This window comes from Lissotriton vulgaris, chromosome 6 (assembly GCF_964263255.1).
Source record: "Lissotriton vulgaris chromosome 6, aLisVul1.2, whole genome shotgun sequence".
NCBI classification, from domain to species: domain Eukaryota; kingdom Metazoa; phylum Chordata; class Amphibia; order Caudata; family Salamandridae; genus Lissotriton; species Lissotriton vulgaris.
Window position 1 is genome coordinate 180,428,221 of NC_141694.1, and position 16,394 is coordinate 180,444,614.

General features: G+C 44.8%; 1 protein-coding gene across 1 annotated transcript in view; it reads left to right on the forward strand.

Annotated features, from left to right (window-relative positions):
- LOC147706983 (cytochrome P450 2K4-like) overlaps positions 1-16,394 on the forward strand; it is a 524,789-nt gene that overhangs the window by 370,650 nt on the left and 137,745 nt on the right. The window contains exon 7 of the mRNA XM_086926211.1: positions 9,658-9,842. Within this exon, the coding sequence (XP_086782337.1) occupies positions 9,658-9,842 (185 nt within the window). The remainder of the gene's footprint in view (positions 1-9,657; positions 9,843-16,394) is intronic.

Here is a 16,394-nt window from a genome sequence, read left to right on the forward strand (position 1 = left end):
GTACACAACATCAGATCCCTATTGAAGAAAAATGTAAAATTTGAATGGTCAAAAGAGTGTGAGAATGAGTTTGTGGAAATTAAGCGAGATTTACAAAAAGTAAATGCCTTGTCTAGCTTTGACCCTAATCTAGATTGTTATCTTACAACGGATGCAAGTGACAAGGGTCTGGGCGCAGTCTTATCACAGATTGATGAGAAGGGTAAAGACAAAATAATTTTGTTTGCATCCAGAGCTCTGTCACCTGCTGAGAGCAGGTACCCGATTATAGAAAGAGAAGCCTTGGCTTGCGCTTGGGCTTTAGAACATTTTCGTGCATTTGTTTGGGGGAAAATGGTTCACATTAGGACTGATCATAAACCGTTGGTCCACATTTTATCCACTGAGGGCACAGCTACTGCTTCTGCCAGGCTGGCAAGGATCTCTATGCGGATGAAGGAATACATTTACATGATCACATATGTACCTGGTAAAGACAATGTGGTTGCTGATTGTTTGTCTAGACTCCCTTCCCCTTTGGAAGAGTGCGTTGATGATCCTTGGGGAAACGTCGGTATAGCATTCATTCATGATTCTGGGTTTCCAGCCATCAGCAGGGAGGATTGGTTAGGAGAACACAGGGTGGACAAGGACTTAGTGGAAGTTTCAAAGTTTATTTGTCACGGCTGGCCGAAAGAGAGATTTTTGTCGAGCACTGTGAAACCATTTTGGGAGATACGTTCTGAATTGTCTTTGGATAAGGAGGTTCTGATGAGGGGGGACAGGATTGTTCCACCTTCTGGGCTGAGGAAAAAAGTTTTGGAGTTGTGTCACGAGGGACATTTCGGTATTGTAAGGACTAAGCTAGCGGTTAAAAAAGTGTTTTGGTGGCCCAAAGTTGACAGTGAGGTGGAAACCTTTGTCAGAGGTTGCTCTGTTTGTAATTCTGCGGACAAGTCCTTGAGGACTCTTAGACCAGCTATGAGTGAGGGACTCATTCCTAACATGCCTTGGGAAACCATCGCAGTTGATATTTTTGGCCCTGTAGGTGACCAAAAGGAATACGGGCTGGTTGCCATTGATCTATTTACCAAGTGGCCCGTAGTTAAGTTTGTGGACAGTGTGGATACCCAGACCGTGTTAAAATTTTTGGATAAAATTTTTATTGTGGAAGGTCTACCTGTTAATATCCTAACGGACAATGGTGTACAGTTCTTGTCCAAAGTTGCCCAAAACTATTTCACAAAATGTGGTATCACACACAAAACGACCTCCTTATACAATCCCAGTGGGAATGGAACTGTTGAGCGTTTCAATAGAGTCATTAAAGGGATTTTGCAAGCTGCAAATTACAAAGGTTTAGATTGGAAACTGGAAATACAAAAAGCTGTATGGTCTTACAAGGTAACCTTAAATAACTGCACAGGATTTTCCCCTTTTGTGATGATGCGGGGTAGATTACCTAGGTGTAAGTTCAACCCTGGTTGGGTTTTCAAGGACAACGTACAACAGTGGTCACCTATTGAAGTCAAGAAAAGTTTAGAATTGGTACATGACAAGAGTAAGGCCTACTATGATCAGCGCCATGGTGTGAAAAACATCATTATAAAAACTGGTGATTGGGTCAGGATTAAGAAACCATACAGGGTTTCTAAGGGGGAGAACAAATTTGATTCGCCCAAACAGGTTCTGGAAGTTCTTAGGAACTCAGTCAGGTTGAGTGACGGGAAGGTTTGGAACCTGAAAGATGTGGCTTTGGATATTTGTCAAAACCATGAGGCGGAGGATGTTGTAGGTGACAAACCATCTGATTTCGATTGGGTTGAGGATTACTTCCAAGGCAGCAATCTGCAGTCACAACTTGCACCTAATGGTTCTTCTCCTCAATTAAGGGAGGGGGATGGGGTTGATTGTCAGACATCTAACTCAGTTGATACCGGTCATGTACATGTTGACGTACCGTCCCTTCCTATTGCTACTTCTCCTAATGTTAGTAATGATGCTGTTCCTGCACCCACACTACCTACAGTTAAGGTTTCGAATAGAACACGAGTGTTGCCTTGTTGGCTTAAGGATTATGTGAAGTAATTCATTGTATTAATTCATTATTTCCCTCCTTATCCCTTCCTTCTTTCCCTCGTTCCCTTGCCTTCCCTCGTTGTTCCTTTTCGCCTTTATGTGACGGGGGGGATGTGTTATGTTGTGCTTTCTTTTATTAAATGCATGTTGCTTTAAGGCTCGCGTTAGAGCGTGCCACCATGTGGAATGTTTATTACTGTTTCTTGCATTCTTGTTCCATGTAGCTTCAGTTGAAGCTTCCCTCTGCTGATGTGAGCTGTGCTTCCTGGCTCCACCTGTTTATGCTTTATCTCAATAAATCTTATGAGATACTACTGCCTCCTGCTCTACTTTACACTCTGGGCAATAGCATGCTTAATCTCCACAACGGCCCCTCGCGGCGGGATGCCTGGCTTTCACCTTGTGGATACCCTGCCGGGGTTATCTCACAGGGGAATACCAGGACGGGTTCCCTAAGCAAGTGCTTAGAAACTGCTCGGTGATTTGCGCTATATAAATTCCTGTACATTTACATTTACATTTACGACGCAGGAATCCAGGACAAGGCCCTCGACTGGATCTGCTCCTTCCTCTCCGGCAGGACGCAACGGGTCAGACTCCCCCCTTTCCTCTCAGACCCCACACCTACCACCTGCGGAGTCCCCCAGGGCTCCTCCCTCAGCCCGACACTCTTCAACATCTACATGGCTCCACTTGCCCCCATCGTCAGAACCTACGGACTCAACATCGTGTCATACGCAGACAACACCCAGCTCATCCTCTCCCTATCCAACGAGCCCAACACCGCCAGACGCAACTTTCGAGAAGGCATGGAAGCCGTCGCCAAATGGATGAAAAACAGCTGCCTACAACTAAATACCAACAAAACAGAAGTACTCATCATGGGCCCAAACCCCGACGCCTGGAGCAACACCTGGTGGCCCACCGTCCTCGGAAACCCGCCAACTCCCACAGACCATGCACGCAACCTGGGAATCATCCTGGACTCCGAGCTCAAAATGGACCGCCAGATCAACTCTGTCTCATCTTCCTGCTTCCACACCCTCCGCCTCCTTCGTAAGACCTTCAAATGGATCCCCCTCGAACACCGAAAGACAGTCACTCACTCCCTGGTCACCAGGAGACTCGACTACGGCAACGCACTCTACGCCGGAATAAACAAAAACCTCATCCACAAGCTACAGAACATCCAGAACGCCGCCGCAAGACCGGTCCTCAACCTGCCAAAACACTTCCAAATCTCCCAGCACCTGCGCACTCTCCACTGGCTCCCCGTCGAGGCGAGAATCACCTTAAGATGCTCACCCACGCACACAAGGCCCTCCACGGCACCGGACCAGCATACCTGAACAGCCGGCTCAAATTCCACGCACCCCAAAGGACCCTATGATCAGCCCAGCTCTCCTACGCCGAGGTCCCCGCACCAGGAAAACCAGATCGGGAGGCCGCTCCTTCTTCTTCCTCGCGGCCAAAGCATGGAACGCCCTTCCGCTCCACCTCAGACAGACAACATCGCTCCCCATCTTCGCAAGAAACCTCAAAACCTGGCTCTTCTACAGACCCCCAAAGCTAGAAGGGTGTTCCTACAGTGGCCGTATCATTCAATAATGTGTGTACATCTCTAAATAATCAAAAAAATAGTGACAGAAGGAGATAAAGTGCAAACAAAGTTCATTCAAAAAATATATATTTATTTATGTATTCTTTTTTATTTTTATATGAATATAAATTCATATGAATTTTATTATTGATCAAAGAATCTTCTTTCTTTTAAATTCATAGGTAGTACATGGATTATTTGAAAAAATTAATAAAGAACACAAAACAGTTCTAAAATCAGTAACAAATTAGTAGTTCCCCTGAAAAACAATCATACACAGCAGCTCGCTCACGTGCTAACAGTCATTCTACATTCACACCACATACAAAGATGAAAAAGGAACTGGATTCCAATTAGCAAGATGACTACGCTAATGTGATCCAAGGGCACCAAGGTGTAGTTGTTGGCCCTTGTGGCGGGTCTACGCGCGTTTCGGTGGACAAGCCACCTTCATCAGGACCTTGTACATCAAATTGTGCAGATAGCAGGGGATCAGACAAAAGGGAAATTGGCAAGGTGATAGGTCAGCTATCATTAAAACGAGTTCTCTTTAAGAATTGGAAGGTAGAGTCACTTGAGTTGCACCGCATCCATAATGCCAAGTCAGATGTGCTAGGTGACCCTCAAAACTTCATCTTGATATCTTAGATACCAGATTCTGTGTAGGAAGCGGAATGAACGAGTTGTTTCCGTTACGGTGTGGGTTCTGAGGAGATGCTCCTATTGTATAAAATCAAGGAGAGGGTCTCAGGATACTGTAGTCCGCGTAGAGAGTTAACTCCTGTGTTATTTCAGTCTATTTATCAATGGTGATCATTTGTCGCAAAAGAAGGCATTCTGTGAAGTAATTTAGCACTGTTAAGCCACCGCGACCCTGTGAATCCGGCGTGCAGCGTTCAGGTATCTACGCGTTCCCGAAACCCTCCGTGATGGAATGGAACCTGCACCCCCCCCCCCTCACCCCTAGCGCCTTGAGACCCTTACAGGTGAGTAGTTGCACTTTAACAAACTCCTGATGGCCGGTGAAGTCAGTGATCCTGGGGCTGCATTCTCACACCAAATGTGGAAGCTGAGAAGAAATAAGGAAATAATACCAGAGATGCAACTCTCTGTCAGCACATAAGGTAAACAGAATTTATTGGAGACCAACAGATAATGCAAATACGTGCAGCACGGAGACAGTCAGCATAGCCACTGAGTGTCCGAAGAGGTGATGCCCTTGACAGTTTTTATTGTCGCAAACCACATAGGGACCATCATCATAATACACATAACACAAGTTAGGCAGTGCGTATCTGTCCAATCAACAAGGTCCTAGACTGTGTTATATCATTTATGGTACAAACTATATTATTGCTGAACATGTGTCTGAGTTACATATCAGTTTTGGGGCTATCCACTGTAATGCACTGTATTAGGCTTGGTACTTTTCCACCAAAATGATTGCAATATCATAGCATGTACAATAAATATTTCTAAATGTGACATGTTGAAATACTTGCGGCTAAGCTAGCATCCTCCTCTGTTCTCGTATGTTTCTTAAGCAAGCCTTGTGTTACAACAGCATCTTTATCTAAATAGAATGGAAAAGTACAAGCATCTATATGTTGGTTCTCATGTCAACATAACAGGGCCTGAAGCTTCAAGCATTTGACATATAAAAGATGGGTTCTACATAGGGGGGTGGGTTAACACACTGGTCTTCAAAGAAAGCAGGACAGTCTTGTAACCCCCAGCCAGATGGGAGTCCCAGGAATTTAATTTGAAGGAGGTCTGGAAGGGGCATGTTTAGGGAAATGATCTACACCAGTAGGTTGGCTTAGCCAGACCTAAACCCAAAGGAGAAAGTTTCTCCATCTTGAATTTTAAAATACAGTGATTTGTGGGACAAGAATATGCCACACTTTGGAGGAAGCTGTCATAATTTTGGGTGGCACCTTGCGCCCCATTTGTCAAGGGGACCACCCCTGCTTGTACCCACAGAACAGTGGATAAATATGGAGGAGCTGCATAGCAACTCAGATCTGCTGCCTGAAACTACACAAAGAAAAAGTACTGCCCTGCTGGATCCCTGGCCAGCACCAAGAGGACCGGACTCTGAATGACTGCACCTGCTGCACACCAAGGAACTACATCCCGAAGGATTTGCCTTGCTTCAAAAAGAGAAGGAGTGGACTCTCTGAAAGCGACAGGTTAACAGAGCTCCACCTGCATCATCTCCAGCAAGAATAACCTGCTGACCACTTTCAGCTGATCTTTAAAGGTTTTGGCCAGGTGCACTGTAGGAACTGTATTCCCAACTTCTGTGGATCAACTAAGAGATTTTGGAAACTTGTATTTGTGTTGTGGACACTTTGAACCTTCAAGAGGAACTTCAGTAGGAAGTTCCAGAAGTTTGGAGCAACTTTTGGAAAAAGCTCCGTAGGGTCACCGACCCGACGTCGAAATTGAGCTGAGACAATCTGACTACGTCAAACCATGACCCGGAGTGGATTTCAGGTTCATCCTGCTGAAGACTCCAGAGCTCAAGACTTCAGGAGGCGACCAAGGGCTCCCGCTAAACCAAGTCGACAAAGCCACTGCAAATCCAGCCTGCTGGAGAGGCGCGCTCGATGTTGAGGGAAAATCCTCCAGAAAAAGTGTGTCTGACAAGGGTTCCATTTTGGTCGCCCTCAAATTTGGACTTTGTCCCAGTCAAGTGTGAACAAAGCACTAGAAAGTGTTTATTCTTTAAAAATTCATATCTCCGGCTCGCTACATTGGAGGTTTGTCATTTTGGTGTCATTTGAATGATAAACGTTTGTCATTTTGGTGTCATTTGAATGATAAACATATTTCCTAATTTTGTTGTGTGTTGTGTCCTACTTATATCATTTATTATTGTTTTTAAATGTCTAACACAACTGTCTCCTAAGTTAAACCTGTTTGTTCGCTGCCAGCTATCAAGTGTTGAGCAAGGGAATAGTATATTGAGACATTGCCTGGGCCTTATATTGTGTTAGTAGACGTGTTGCTAGTGGTAGGTGCCCACTTACCACTACTAATAATCCACCTTCCAACAGACCAGTAGGTTTGTTAAACCTTTAGCTCAACCCTGGGTAGCTGTGGCTCTGAGCTGTCGGGCTTACTCAAAGGAACAAGTGTAAAGCATTTAAATATTACCAAAACAATTAAAGTGGAGTGGTGGTGCTCACTGGTTAGAGGCGGCAGACCCTGAAGCAGGAGTCGGCCCGGGACCAGGGTTCAATTCCTGACGCGGCAGGGTCGTGGACCAGGGTCAGCGGACTCAATAATTCCTGCCTCGGTGCCTACTCTAACCAGGGGTCCCACTTGGCAACTCTGGGCATTCGCTTGCCTATTCTCCACAACGGCCCCATCAACGCCGGGGATGCCTGGCTCCACCTTGGGGGTCTCCCAGTAGGGACCATCCCACAGGGAAAGCCAGGACGGGTTCCCCAGCGGTATACCGCGCCAGGATACTCCAGTAGTAGTTGTCCGCGTTACAAAACAGCATATAACATAACATATAACATAACATAAAGGTGAAATGACTGAGACACTCAAGAGATATGACACCAGTTTATAAAAATAGTTCAGATTTTAATTTAATTTTTGACTCTAAAATGAAACAAAAGATACCCCAGAGGGTTTCAGAGATTCAAAATTTGCAGCTATAGTAAATTAACACTTTTTACTTAACCACATACAAGTTTTGGTAAATTCAATGAATTGATTCTTATAAACATTTTCCATAAGTACTTGGATAAGTATTATTGTGGTTACTTAGAGTTACTAAAAGGTACCAAATCTGGCAGGAGCCAGAGAATGAAACACAGCAAGTGGCAAGCAAGGTCCACAGAAACAGTTACTTCTATGGAGTGGTGCTGATGCCAAGGAAACAGGATGCTGAAGATGCTCAAGGAACCTGAAGATGCTGCCTGGGTCTTCCTTGGGGTACTTCTCAGTCCACAGGCTTGGTGAGGTGATCCTGACCACAAGGGTCGACGTCCTTCAAAGTCCTCTTGGGCTTGGCTACCAGTCGCCCAGTACTGCAGTTTCAGTAGTTCCCTTCTTTTGGCAGTAACTTGTCTTCAATTACTGGGTCAATGAAGCTGAACTCTAATGACTCTCCTTTGTCCAGCAGATTCCCTGATCCCTGGTGCTGCATTTCATTGACAAGTGGGGATACGGTTACCTGGGCTACCAACTTGCCCCAAGAGGCTTCTTTAGCTCTTGTGGCCCTGCCCCATGAACAGGAGGGCAGCCAACTTATTCTCTTGCTTAGGCTGGGCTCGGGAATTGACTTATTCATGAGCAGGAGTCAGTAGGCGCATTCCATTTCCTTTGTTTGCCAACAGGTGCAGCAGATGCAGTCCACATCAGTGCACTCCCCCTTTGCCAGGCCCTTGGTGCAGCAGGGAAGTCCTTCTTCAGTTGTCTTCTCCAGTCCAATGAGATCTGAGTTTGGGTGCATTGGGTGCCCTCTATATTCCCAGAAAATGCCCACAGCTGAGGTTGCGGTCACTAGCTAATGGGCTACCAGGTACCTTCTTTCCTTATGACTATTACGGGGAAGTGTTGCATCTAGCTATCCCAGAAGGCTCCATTCTGCACAATTCCAATATGGTATAACCCCTCTTTTAGAATTCCCAACGCAGAGGTGTGGCTAGCAATGGGGATATACAGCCCTGGAAAATTGGTTTGACAACTGGTTTCCATTCTCTGACATATGTGCCAGCTCATCTGCCTAAACAATACAGCAGCCCCTCCCCTAAGCATTTCCTGTTTGCCCTTCAGGACATTTAAAAACATGGGGCCAGATGTAGGACACCAAATATCGGTCGGTATCGGCCGATTTCGGTCGTTACCGACCAGTATTTGGTTTTTGATATGTAGGGGGCCTAAAATTTACAGAATCGGTAAATTTACTGATTCGGTAAATTTACCGATTCGTTAAAACACTGAATTGGTAAAGTTACTGAATCAGTAAATCTAGATGTAGGTGGCACTAAAAACAGTGCCACTGGCCTTTAAGAATTCGTTATTTACCACGAAATAATATTTGGTGGTAAATAACGAATTCCTGTGTACATGCACATCTGTGCATGTACACCTGTGCCCTTAGGGCATGTATGTGTGCCACATGGCACACAAGCCAGAATCAGGGGTGCAACAGGGTGTCAAAGTGACACCCTGTCCCCCTTGCCAATTTGTTAATTTTACCGAATCGGTATTTACCGATTCGGTAATTGACATTGATTCCTATGGGCCTCAAGGCCCATAGGAATCAATGGCAATTACCGAATCGGTAAATATCGATTCGGTAATTAACGGATCATACCGATTCGGTAAAAATTACCGAATTATTTCCTACATCTCATTTACCGAATCTAGAATACCGAATCGGTAAAATTCGATATTCTAGAGTCGGTAAATGAGATTTACCTACATCGGGCCCATGATTCTGTTAAATCATCAATGCATTACAGGGTTTTTATGTATGAAAAGGAAAGGTATGTTAATTTTAAGATAGTGAATGAAGGGGGATTGTGCATTGATTTAACACCTGGAACAGAGGCACATACAAGTCTGGTAGTCAATGACTCTGAGTGTCAGTATGAGAACATCTAGAGGATTTTATCTCACTCGTAAACGGAAAAGAGATGTATGCCCTGCATTTCATGTCATCAAAAATGCTTCTCTGAATGTGACGAGGAAGCAACATTTCCATGTAGTGAGCAAACCCAATTTTCCATTACAATGTGTGTGGACTTGAGAGATTTAAATTAAATGATTTGATTTGACGGTCATACTTGTGACACTATTCACTGCATATTAGGCAACATTCAGTTGTTTTATGTAATGCAGCATGATTTAACTAACCAGTGTTCAACTCTGCTTTAAATGCTATATTTTGTGATATGAATCTCGACAACTTTGTGAAAACTATTTTCTGAAGTGTAATCATGTCATTACATGTTTTTAATTTCTTGTTTCAGAAAAAGTTCAAGAAGAGATTGAAAGAGTTTTGGGATCCGCACAGGCAAAATATGAGCATCGAAAGACTATGCCTTACACAAATGCAGTCATCCATGAAATTCAGAGGTTTGCCAATATCCTGCCCATGGGCTTGCCTCATGAGACCGCATCTGATGTCATCTTTAAGGGATACTTTATTCCAAAAGTATGTATCGTATTATTGAGTGGATTTATACAGTGCTACCCCTTTTGTGGTGCAGAAGTGCTTTGTGGACCGGTAATTTTCTATGCCTTATAGCCCAGAGTTAGTTTGTGGTGTTATTTATAATATTGTAGGTAAACATATATAGCTCTTACACATGTTTTCCGGTTGTTGTTTTGCCTATTTTTGTCTATCAGAATTGGACCCCAATTTACAAAGCCCTTGCGCTGCCACTGCATCACGCAAGGCAGTGCAAGGTGGTTTAAGATGGTGCAAGGAAACACAAGGGCATGAGTGAGATTTACTAAGCCACGCAAAGCCACCTTGCGTTGTGGTACTGGGTTCCCAAGGCCTACATGCTCCGCAGAAATACCCACTTACACCAAAAGAACTGTTGGCACGGAAACTGAAAAGTACAAAAGACAAGTTTATTAAGACCCCATGGGGTGGTGGTACATTCCTACAGCACCCTTCGGCAATGCAAGAAGTATCACACCGAACGTTGGTGTGATTCCTTCTTTTATACAATTTACAGGTAATAAAAAGGTAGGCGGTACAAGGTTACAGAGTTTAGGTACACATATGGTCATTTTTGGAGCACAGCCAACTCATGGGAGGGGTTACAACTCCACTGGTCAGTTTTGGCGGAACATTCCTGAGGGGTGACTGGTCAGTTGGAACTGCGCATGCACAGGCTTGACCGTTACTAAAAATAGCCTGTTGCTGGGCAAACTCGAGTGGTCAGCAGCACGGACAAAGGACTAAAGGGCATGCTGACCACGAGGACGCTCATTCCCTAAAATGGCCGCCGTAGCATACAAGATGGCATTTTCGAATAAGGCCAAGTTAAGGGAAATAGCGTGTAGCAAAGCTAAGCGCTAACCCTGCCATTGTCAGATTACGACAGACGACCCTTTTAGCGTTTAGCTGAAGCTACCTCATAGTGGAGGTAGTCGGGATACTCATCTTCGATATCTATTGACATTATTTGAGCTACTTCTTTATGAAGCATCAATTCCTTTTGGGCAAGAGCTCGTCTCGATGGAATACAAGCTGATAAACACATAGAACATAAAGCAGGGCCACATTGTATACATAAACACACAAAGAATAGTATCCCAACTATGATACATAAAATCGTCAGTAGCTTCCAGCCCCAAGTACTACGCATTGACCAGAACCACCCTGAAAGGGTCCATGTACCATTGTCCGGGTGTATTTCAGCAGCGATTTTGTGGAGTTTGGAAATTGCATCATATACAGATGGCGAGTTATCAGGCACGTAAACACAACAGCTACTTCCGATAATTCTACATGCCCCCCCTCGATCAGCTAGAACCACATCAAGAACCATTCGGTTCTGAAGTGTAACAATTCTGGATATTTGAAGTTCTTCCGTTATATTCCCCAATGCGAAAGCAGCATCATTAGCTACAGCCTCAACAACACGGGTCAGTCGTCGTATTTTCCGACTATTCAAAGCAGCCCCCACAAAGGAAAACAATCCCAAATTAAAATCTACATATTGTTGTAAGGCAGTATCGGTCTGGTCAATATCATCCAAGACCACAGCACGTCTAACTCTATTTAACACAAAATCATGGTATGAGACATAATCATTATGGTACATTGGTGGGGCAATGAATACAGGGGGCAATACAAAAGAGATATAGCATGTACCTAGCCATCCTAACGGGAGCTGATGATAGCCTTTATTACCACAAATGAAGTATGTATTTCGGGATGCCACAAATGATATGCCATTCGGACTATCAAATGTAAGTGTGGTGTTACATTCACTTTTTCCAACTGGGAGTGTACCTTTATTACGTATACAGAGATCAGCCTTAGTATCTATAACATTGATGACATGGGAGCTAGACATATTAATGTTTCGTTGATTGCTGTAAATTCGGGGTGCAGACACGTTGTCAGGGCGGTACTCTTCCCATTCAAATCGAGTACCCTCAGCTTGTGGATAGCCGTCCCGATCATGATAGCATATCTTGTTTAAACGGAAAAGCACCCCCCCTTTTGTTGGCCATCGTAGAGTGAATAGAAGAGTATACCAGGCATTGCAGGAACCATTATGGGAAAACAGGAGTGGGATGAGCGGTGTGCCCCCTTTCTTCTGATGCCCAGGCAACATCCCACACACCCAACAGTTAGAAGTGTTCGTCATATTATGAGTATGATGCAAAATTTGAATGAAGCTATTGTTCAAGTAAGTCTGTCGGTGCCGTTCTTCATGATAGGGTAAGGTGAAATGAAAATGTTCAGATGGAGCCGGGGTAGCCGGCAGCAAATGTTCTCGTACAGGCACCACAAGTTCTACTACCCAGGCTATCACTGCTACCACCACAATTGTCAGTACAAACAAGATGGCACCAAGAATTCTCTTGTCTCGTGATGCAGAAGACGCCATAGTTCAAAAGTTCACAACTACAAAAAATAAAAACGTTAGTGCTGAGCTCCGAGGTAGCCGTTGTTTTCTTCTCCGGGGTCAAGACAGGTGTCGCTACTCTTTGGCAGAACTGATCCCCCCCCTTGAGATTCCCGGCTTCCGTTTCACAAACCCTAGAGCGGTAACCAACCAGTCTCGCACAAAAAAATCTTCTTCCTATCTTGGCCGCAGGTCGTAGCGCTGTCGTCCAGAAACAGTGTGGTCCGGGAAGGCTCCCTCCGATTCGGCCGATGTCACAGATGGGCTCTTTTCTTTGTCCAAGATCTCTTTGTAGTCGGACAACACAGTAGGATTCACCAGGTCCGGAGAGACGCGACGGCAGTGAGTTGAATGCACCCACCGCTTTCTGTTGGTCACTCGCACAGCCGTTCGAGTCGCCAAGAGGACTTGCTCGGGGCCACGCCACCTCAGTTCCAAGCTGTTCGCTCTCTCAAACGACTTTATCATCACGTAATCTCCAGGACAGAGATTATGAGCCTCTCCAATGGAATTGTCAGGGAGCGCTTCTCGAACCTATTGGTGAATAGAAAGCAAATCATTTGTTAATCGTGCCAAATAATCGCTCATCATTATACAAGGCACATCATGTAACAATCGCGGCTTAAGAACTCCCCATATGTTCATAGGCCTTCCAAACACCACAACTTTTTTATGTGCACTGCATTTAATTATCGCTACTTTCTTTGGGCAAAGCAACGCGTTTAGGAGATCACGCACTAGTTCTCCGTGCATAATGTGTACTCCATGAGAGGTCAAAAACCCACGCTCTCTCCAGAGTAATCAGAAGTCATGTGCTACTCCGAAGGCGTACCGGCTGTCTGTGTAGATGTTCACACATAGGCCAGCACTCAGTTCGCAGGCTCTTGTCAAGGCTATCAGCTCCGCTGTTTGAGCCGATTTCTGAGGTATTCGTGCTGTTTCTACCACTGTCTTAAGTGTCGTGATCGCATATGCTGCAGAAGTCGCGCCATCTGACAGCCTTAAACACGATCCATCAACCCACAGTTCCCCATCCACATCTGGGAGTGGCATATCCTGTAAGTCGACACGACCCTTTGTTTGTTCCTCAGTCAGGAAGACGCAATCATGATGTTTTTCCTCCTGGCCCTCTTCGGCCGGATAAGGCAATAAAGTGGCAGGGTTCAGGGTAGCGCATCTTTTCAGTGTGATATGTGGCGCCAGAAGTGTGAGCTCATATCCCGTTAAACGTGCGCTCGTGAGATACTGTGTTTTCGTTTGATTTAACAGGGCATCTACTGCATGGGGAACTAGCACCAACAGTTTGTGCGATAAAACTATTCCCTCACTCTGTCGTATAGCTACTGCTGTTGCTGCAACTGCTCGGAAGCACCCAGGTAACCCTCGTGCTACAGGATCAAGAATGGCTGAGAAGTACGCGCATGGCCTCTGCTTGTCCCCGTGTGCCTGTACTAACACTGATAACGCGCACCCATCTTTCTCGTGCACGTACAATGTGAAAATCTTTGTGTAATCTGGTGTACCAAACACGGGTGCAGAGCAAAGGGCCTGCCTCAATTGTTCAAAAGCATTCTGACATTCATCTGTCCATTCAAGGGGCATTGGTGTAGTTTTGGACAGTAACGCTAACAAAGGTTTGATAATGTGCGAAAACCCCATAATCCACTGTCTACAAAAGGACCTTAGTCCTATGAAGGCGCGTACATCTCTCTGAGTACGGGGGACTGGTGTGCCTAAAATCGCCTGAATTCGATCTGATGCTAATGCACGCCCCTCCTTAGACAAAAGATGACCGAGGTAGGTCACCTTGGGTCTACAATATTGAAGCTTTTTCTTAGAGACTTTATGATTGTTTTGAGCCAAAAAGGAAAGCAAAGCAAGTGTACTCTCCTCACATTGTGCATAAGTGTCTGCAGCCAACAAGAGGTCATCAACATACTGTATAAGGGCTACTCCAGATTGCAATTCAAAAGTGTCAAGCTGTCTTTTCAAGGCCTGGCTATAGATGCTAGGACTTTCTGTATAACCTTGGGGAACACGACAAAATCTATACGATTTATTATTTAACGTGAAGCCAAATAAGTATCTGCTGTCGGGGTGGATGGGAATGGAAAAGAATGCATTTTTAAGATCAATGACAGAAAAGGTCGTCGCTGTTGGAGAGACCAATGTAAGCAATCGTGATATCAGACACCACCGGGTATTGAGGGATGACAATTTTGTTAATTTCTCTCAAATCAATAATAAATCGATAGACTTTGTCGTCAGTGTCTTTCTTAAGGATCAGGAGAATAGGGCTATTACAGACATTGTAAGGAACTTCCTCCACTACTCCTGCAACGATCAAATCCTGAACAATATGCGTCAGGGCAATTTCACCTTCCCTTGAGATCTTATACTGTGGTACACGTGGCAAAAGTACTCCCTCCTTGACAGTAATTCTAATAGGTGGAATAAGCATCTGTCCCACATCCGTATCTGAGGTCGCCCACAACGTGTGCCGGAGAGTGGCTAATGCTTCAATTTCCTTCATTGTCCAAAATCTGTCTGAATCTGGGTAATTGTCATTCAAAATAACCCGCACTCCTTCAGGAGCGCAGCGTACCGTTGCTCGAAAGTATTTGAGCAAATCAATGCCCATAATGTTATCTGGAGTGTGAGGTGACAACAAAAATGGACAAAAGCTGAAAAATTTGTCAATGCAAAGTGCAAGAGGTTGTGATAATGGGCTAGGAGAGGGTGTGCCATCAAACCCTATACATGTTATCGTTTCGCCAGACAGGGGAGCCCTTGGAACCAAGTTTTTGGACAAAGCACTACAAGTAGCTCCTGTGTCAACTAAAAACTGATCAGTAGAACCCAAAATGCCCGCTGATACATATGGACCTCTTTGATCTACTGGCACTTCAACTGATTCCGTACCCCATCCTACGCAGTCCTATGCATGCACATAATCCTGATGCTCCACATTCTCACCCTCCGATATCTGACACTGATTTCGTCAATCAAAAGTATTTCGTTCATCCTGACCACGGCCCCTCGTTTCAAACCTACCACGATCACTTCCGCCACTTCTCGCTCCTGAATAATTATTCCTCGACCTTCCACCTCCTCGACCACGCTGACTACGTTTCTCACGAAGTACCGGACAATCTTCAGCCCAATGCCCAAACTCTTTACAATATGCACATTGGTCCTTAGCAATGTCAGTACGACCGTACGACGCATTACCCCCTCCTCGCCTGCCTCTATCATTTCCTCTAGATTGCGCACCGCGAACCTGCGCCAACATCACCTTTGTTTTCAATTCCTTCGTTTTCTTATCTACACTTTCTTTAGCCTCTAGTTCCTGCCGCTCGTAATACTGAGCCATTGTTAACAAAGACGCAGGGGTCGCCGTGGTCCAGGAACTTTCACTCGTTTTTAACCGCTTTGCAATCTCCGGTAGGAGATTAGCCACATACTTATCAACAAACAGATGCCTACCCGTATCATCTGTTAACGATTGATCACTGTAGTCATGAAACGCTTCCTCAAAACGTGTAAAGAAATCTGATACCGATTCATCTGGTTTTTGTTTGCACGAAGCTAACATAGTCCAATCGATCTTTTTAGGAGGAACAAGTGTTTTTAGTTTGTTCAAAATAGCCGCATGGAAGATCTAAAATTAAATCACATGGTTTACATGCAGGTTCCCTGTCTAAGTCAGCCTGGCTTATCTCCTTCCAAGTTGCCCCAAACGTCGTTTGATCATTAGTTTTACGAATCGACCTCCACATATCAGGCGGAAGAATTAACCCAAAGAAGAGATCTATATCAACAAGAGTCATAACACAAGAGGAAATGGCCCCTTCCACCCCCTCATAGAATGCGGCTGGATTTTTACGAAGATCAGGTAAAGCGTTTTTTAGTGCCATAACATCTGCTCTATTCCAAGGCGTATACACCTAATTATATATAAAATACCCCTTTGCATTTGCCGATGTTTTATCCTCATCCGTACCGGCCCCTTTAGGGGGAACATACAAAGGTGCTGCTTCACGCATAGGCATAACATGCACTTTAGAATTCTTATCTGAACCCCGGAGAGAACACTCCTTGGACTGCTCCGT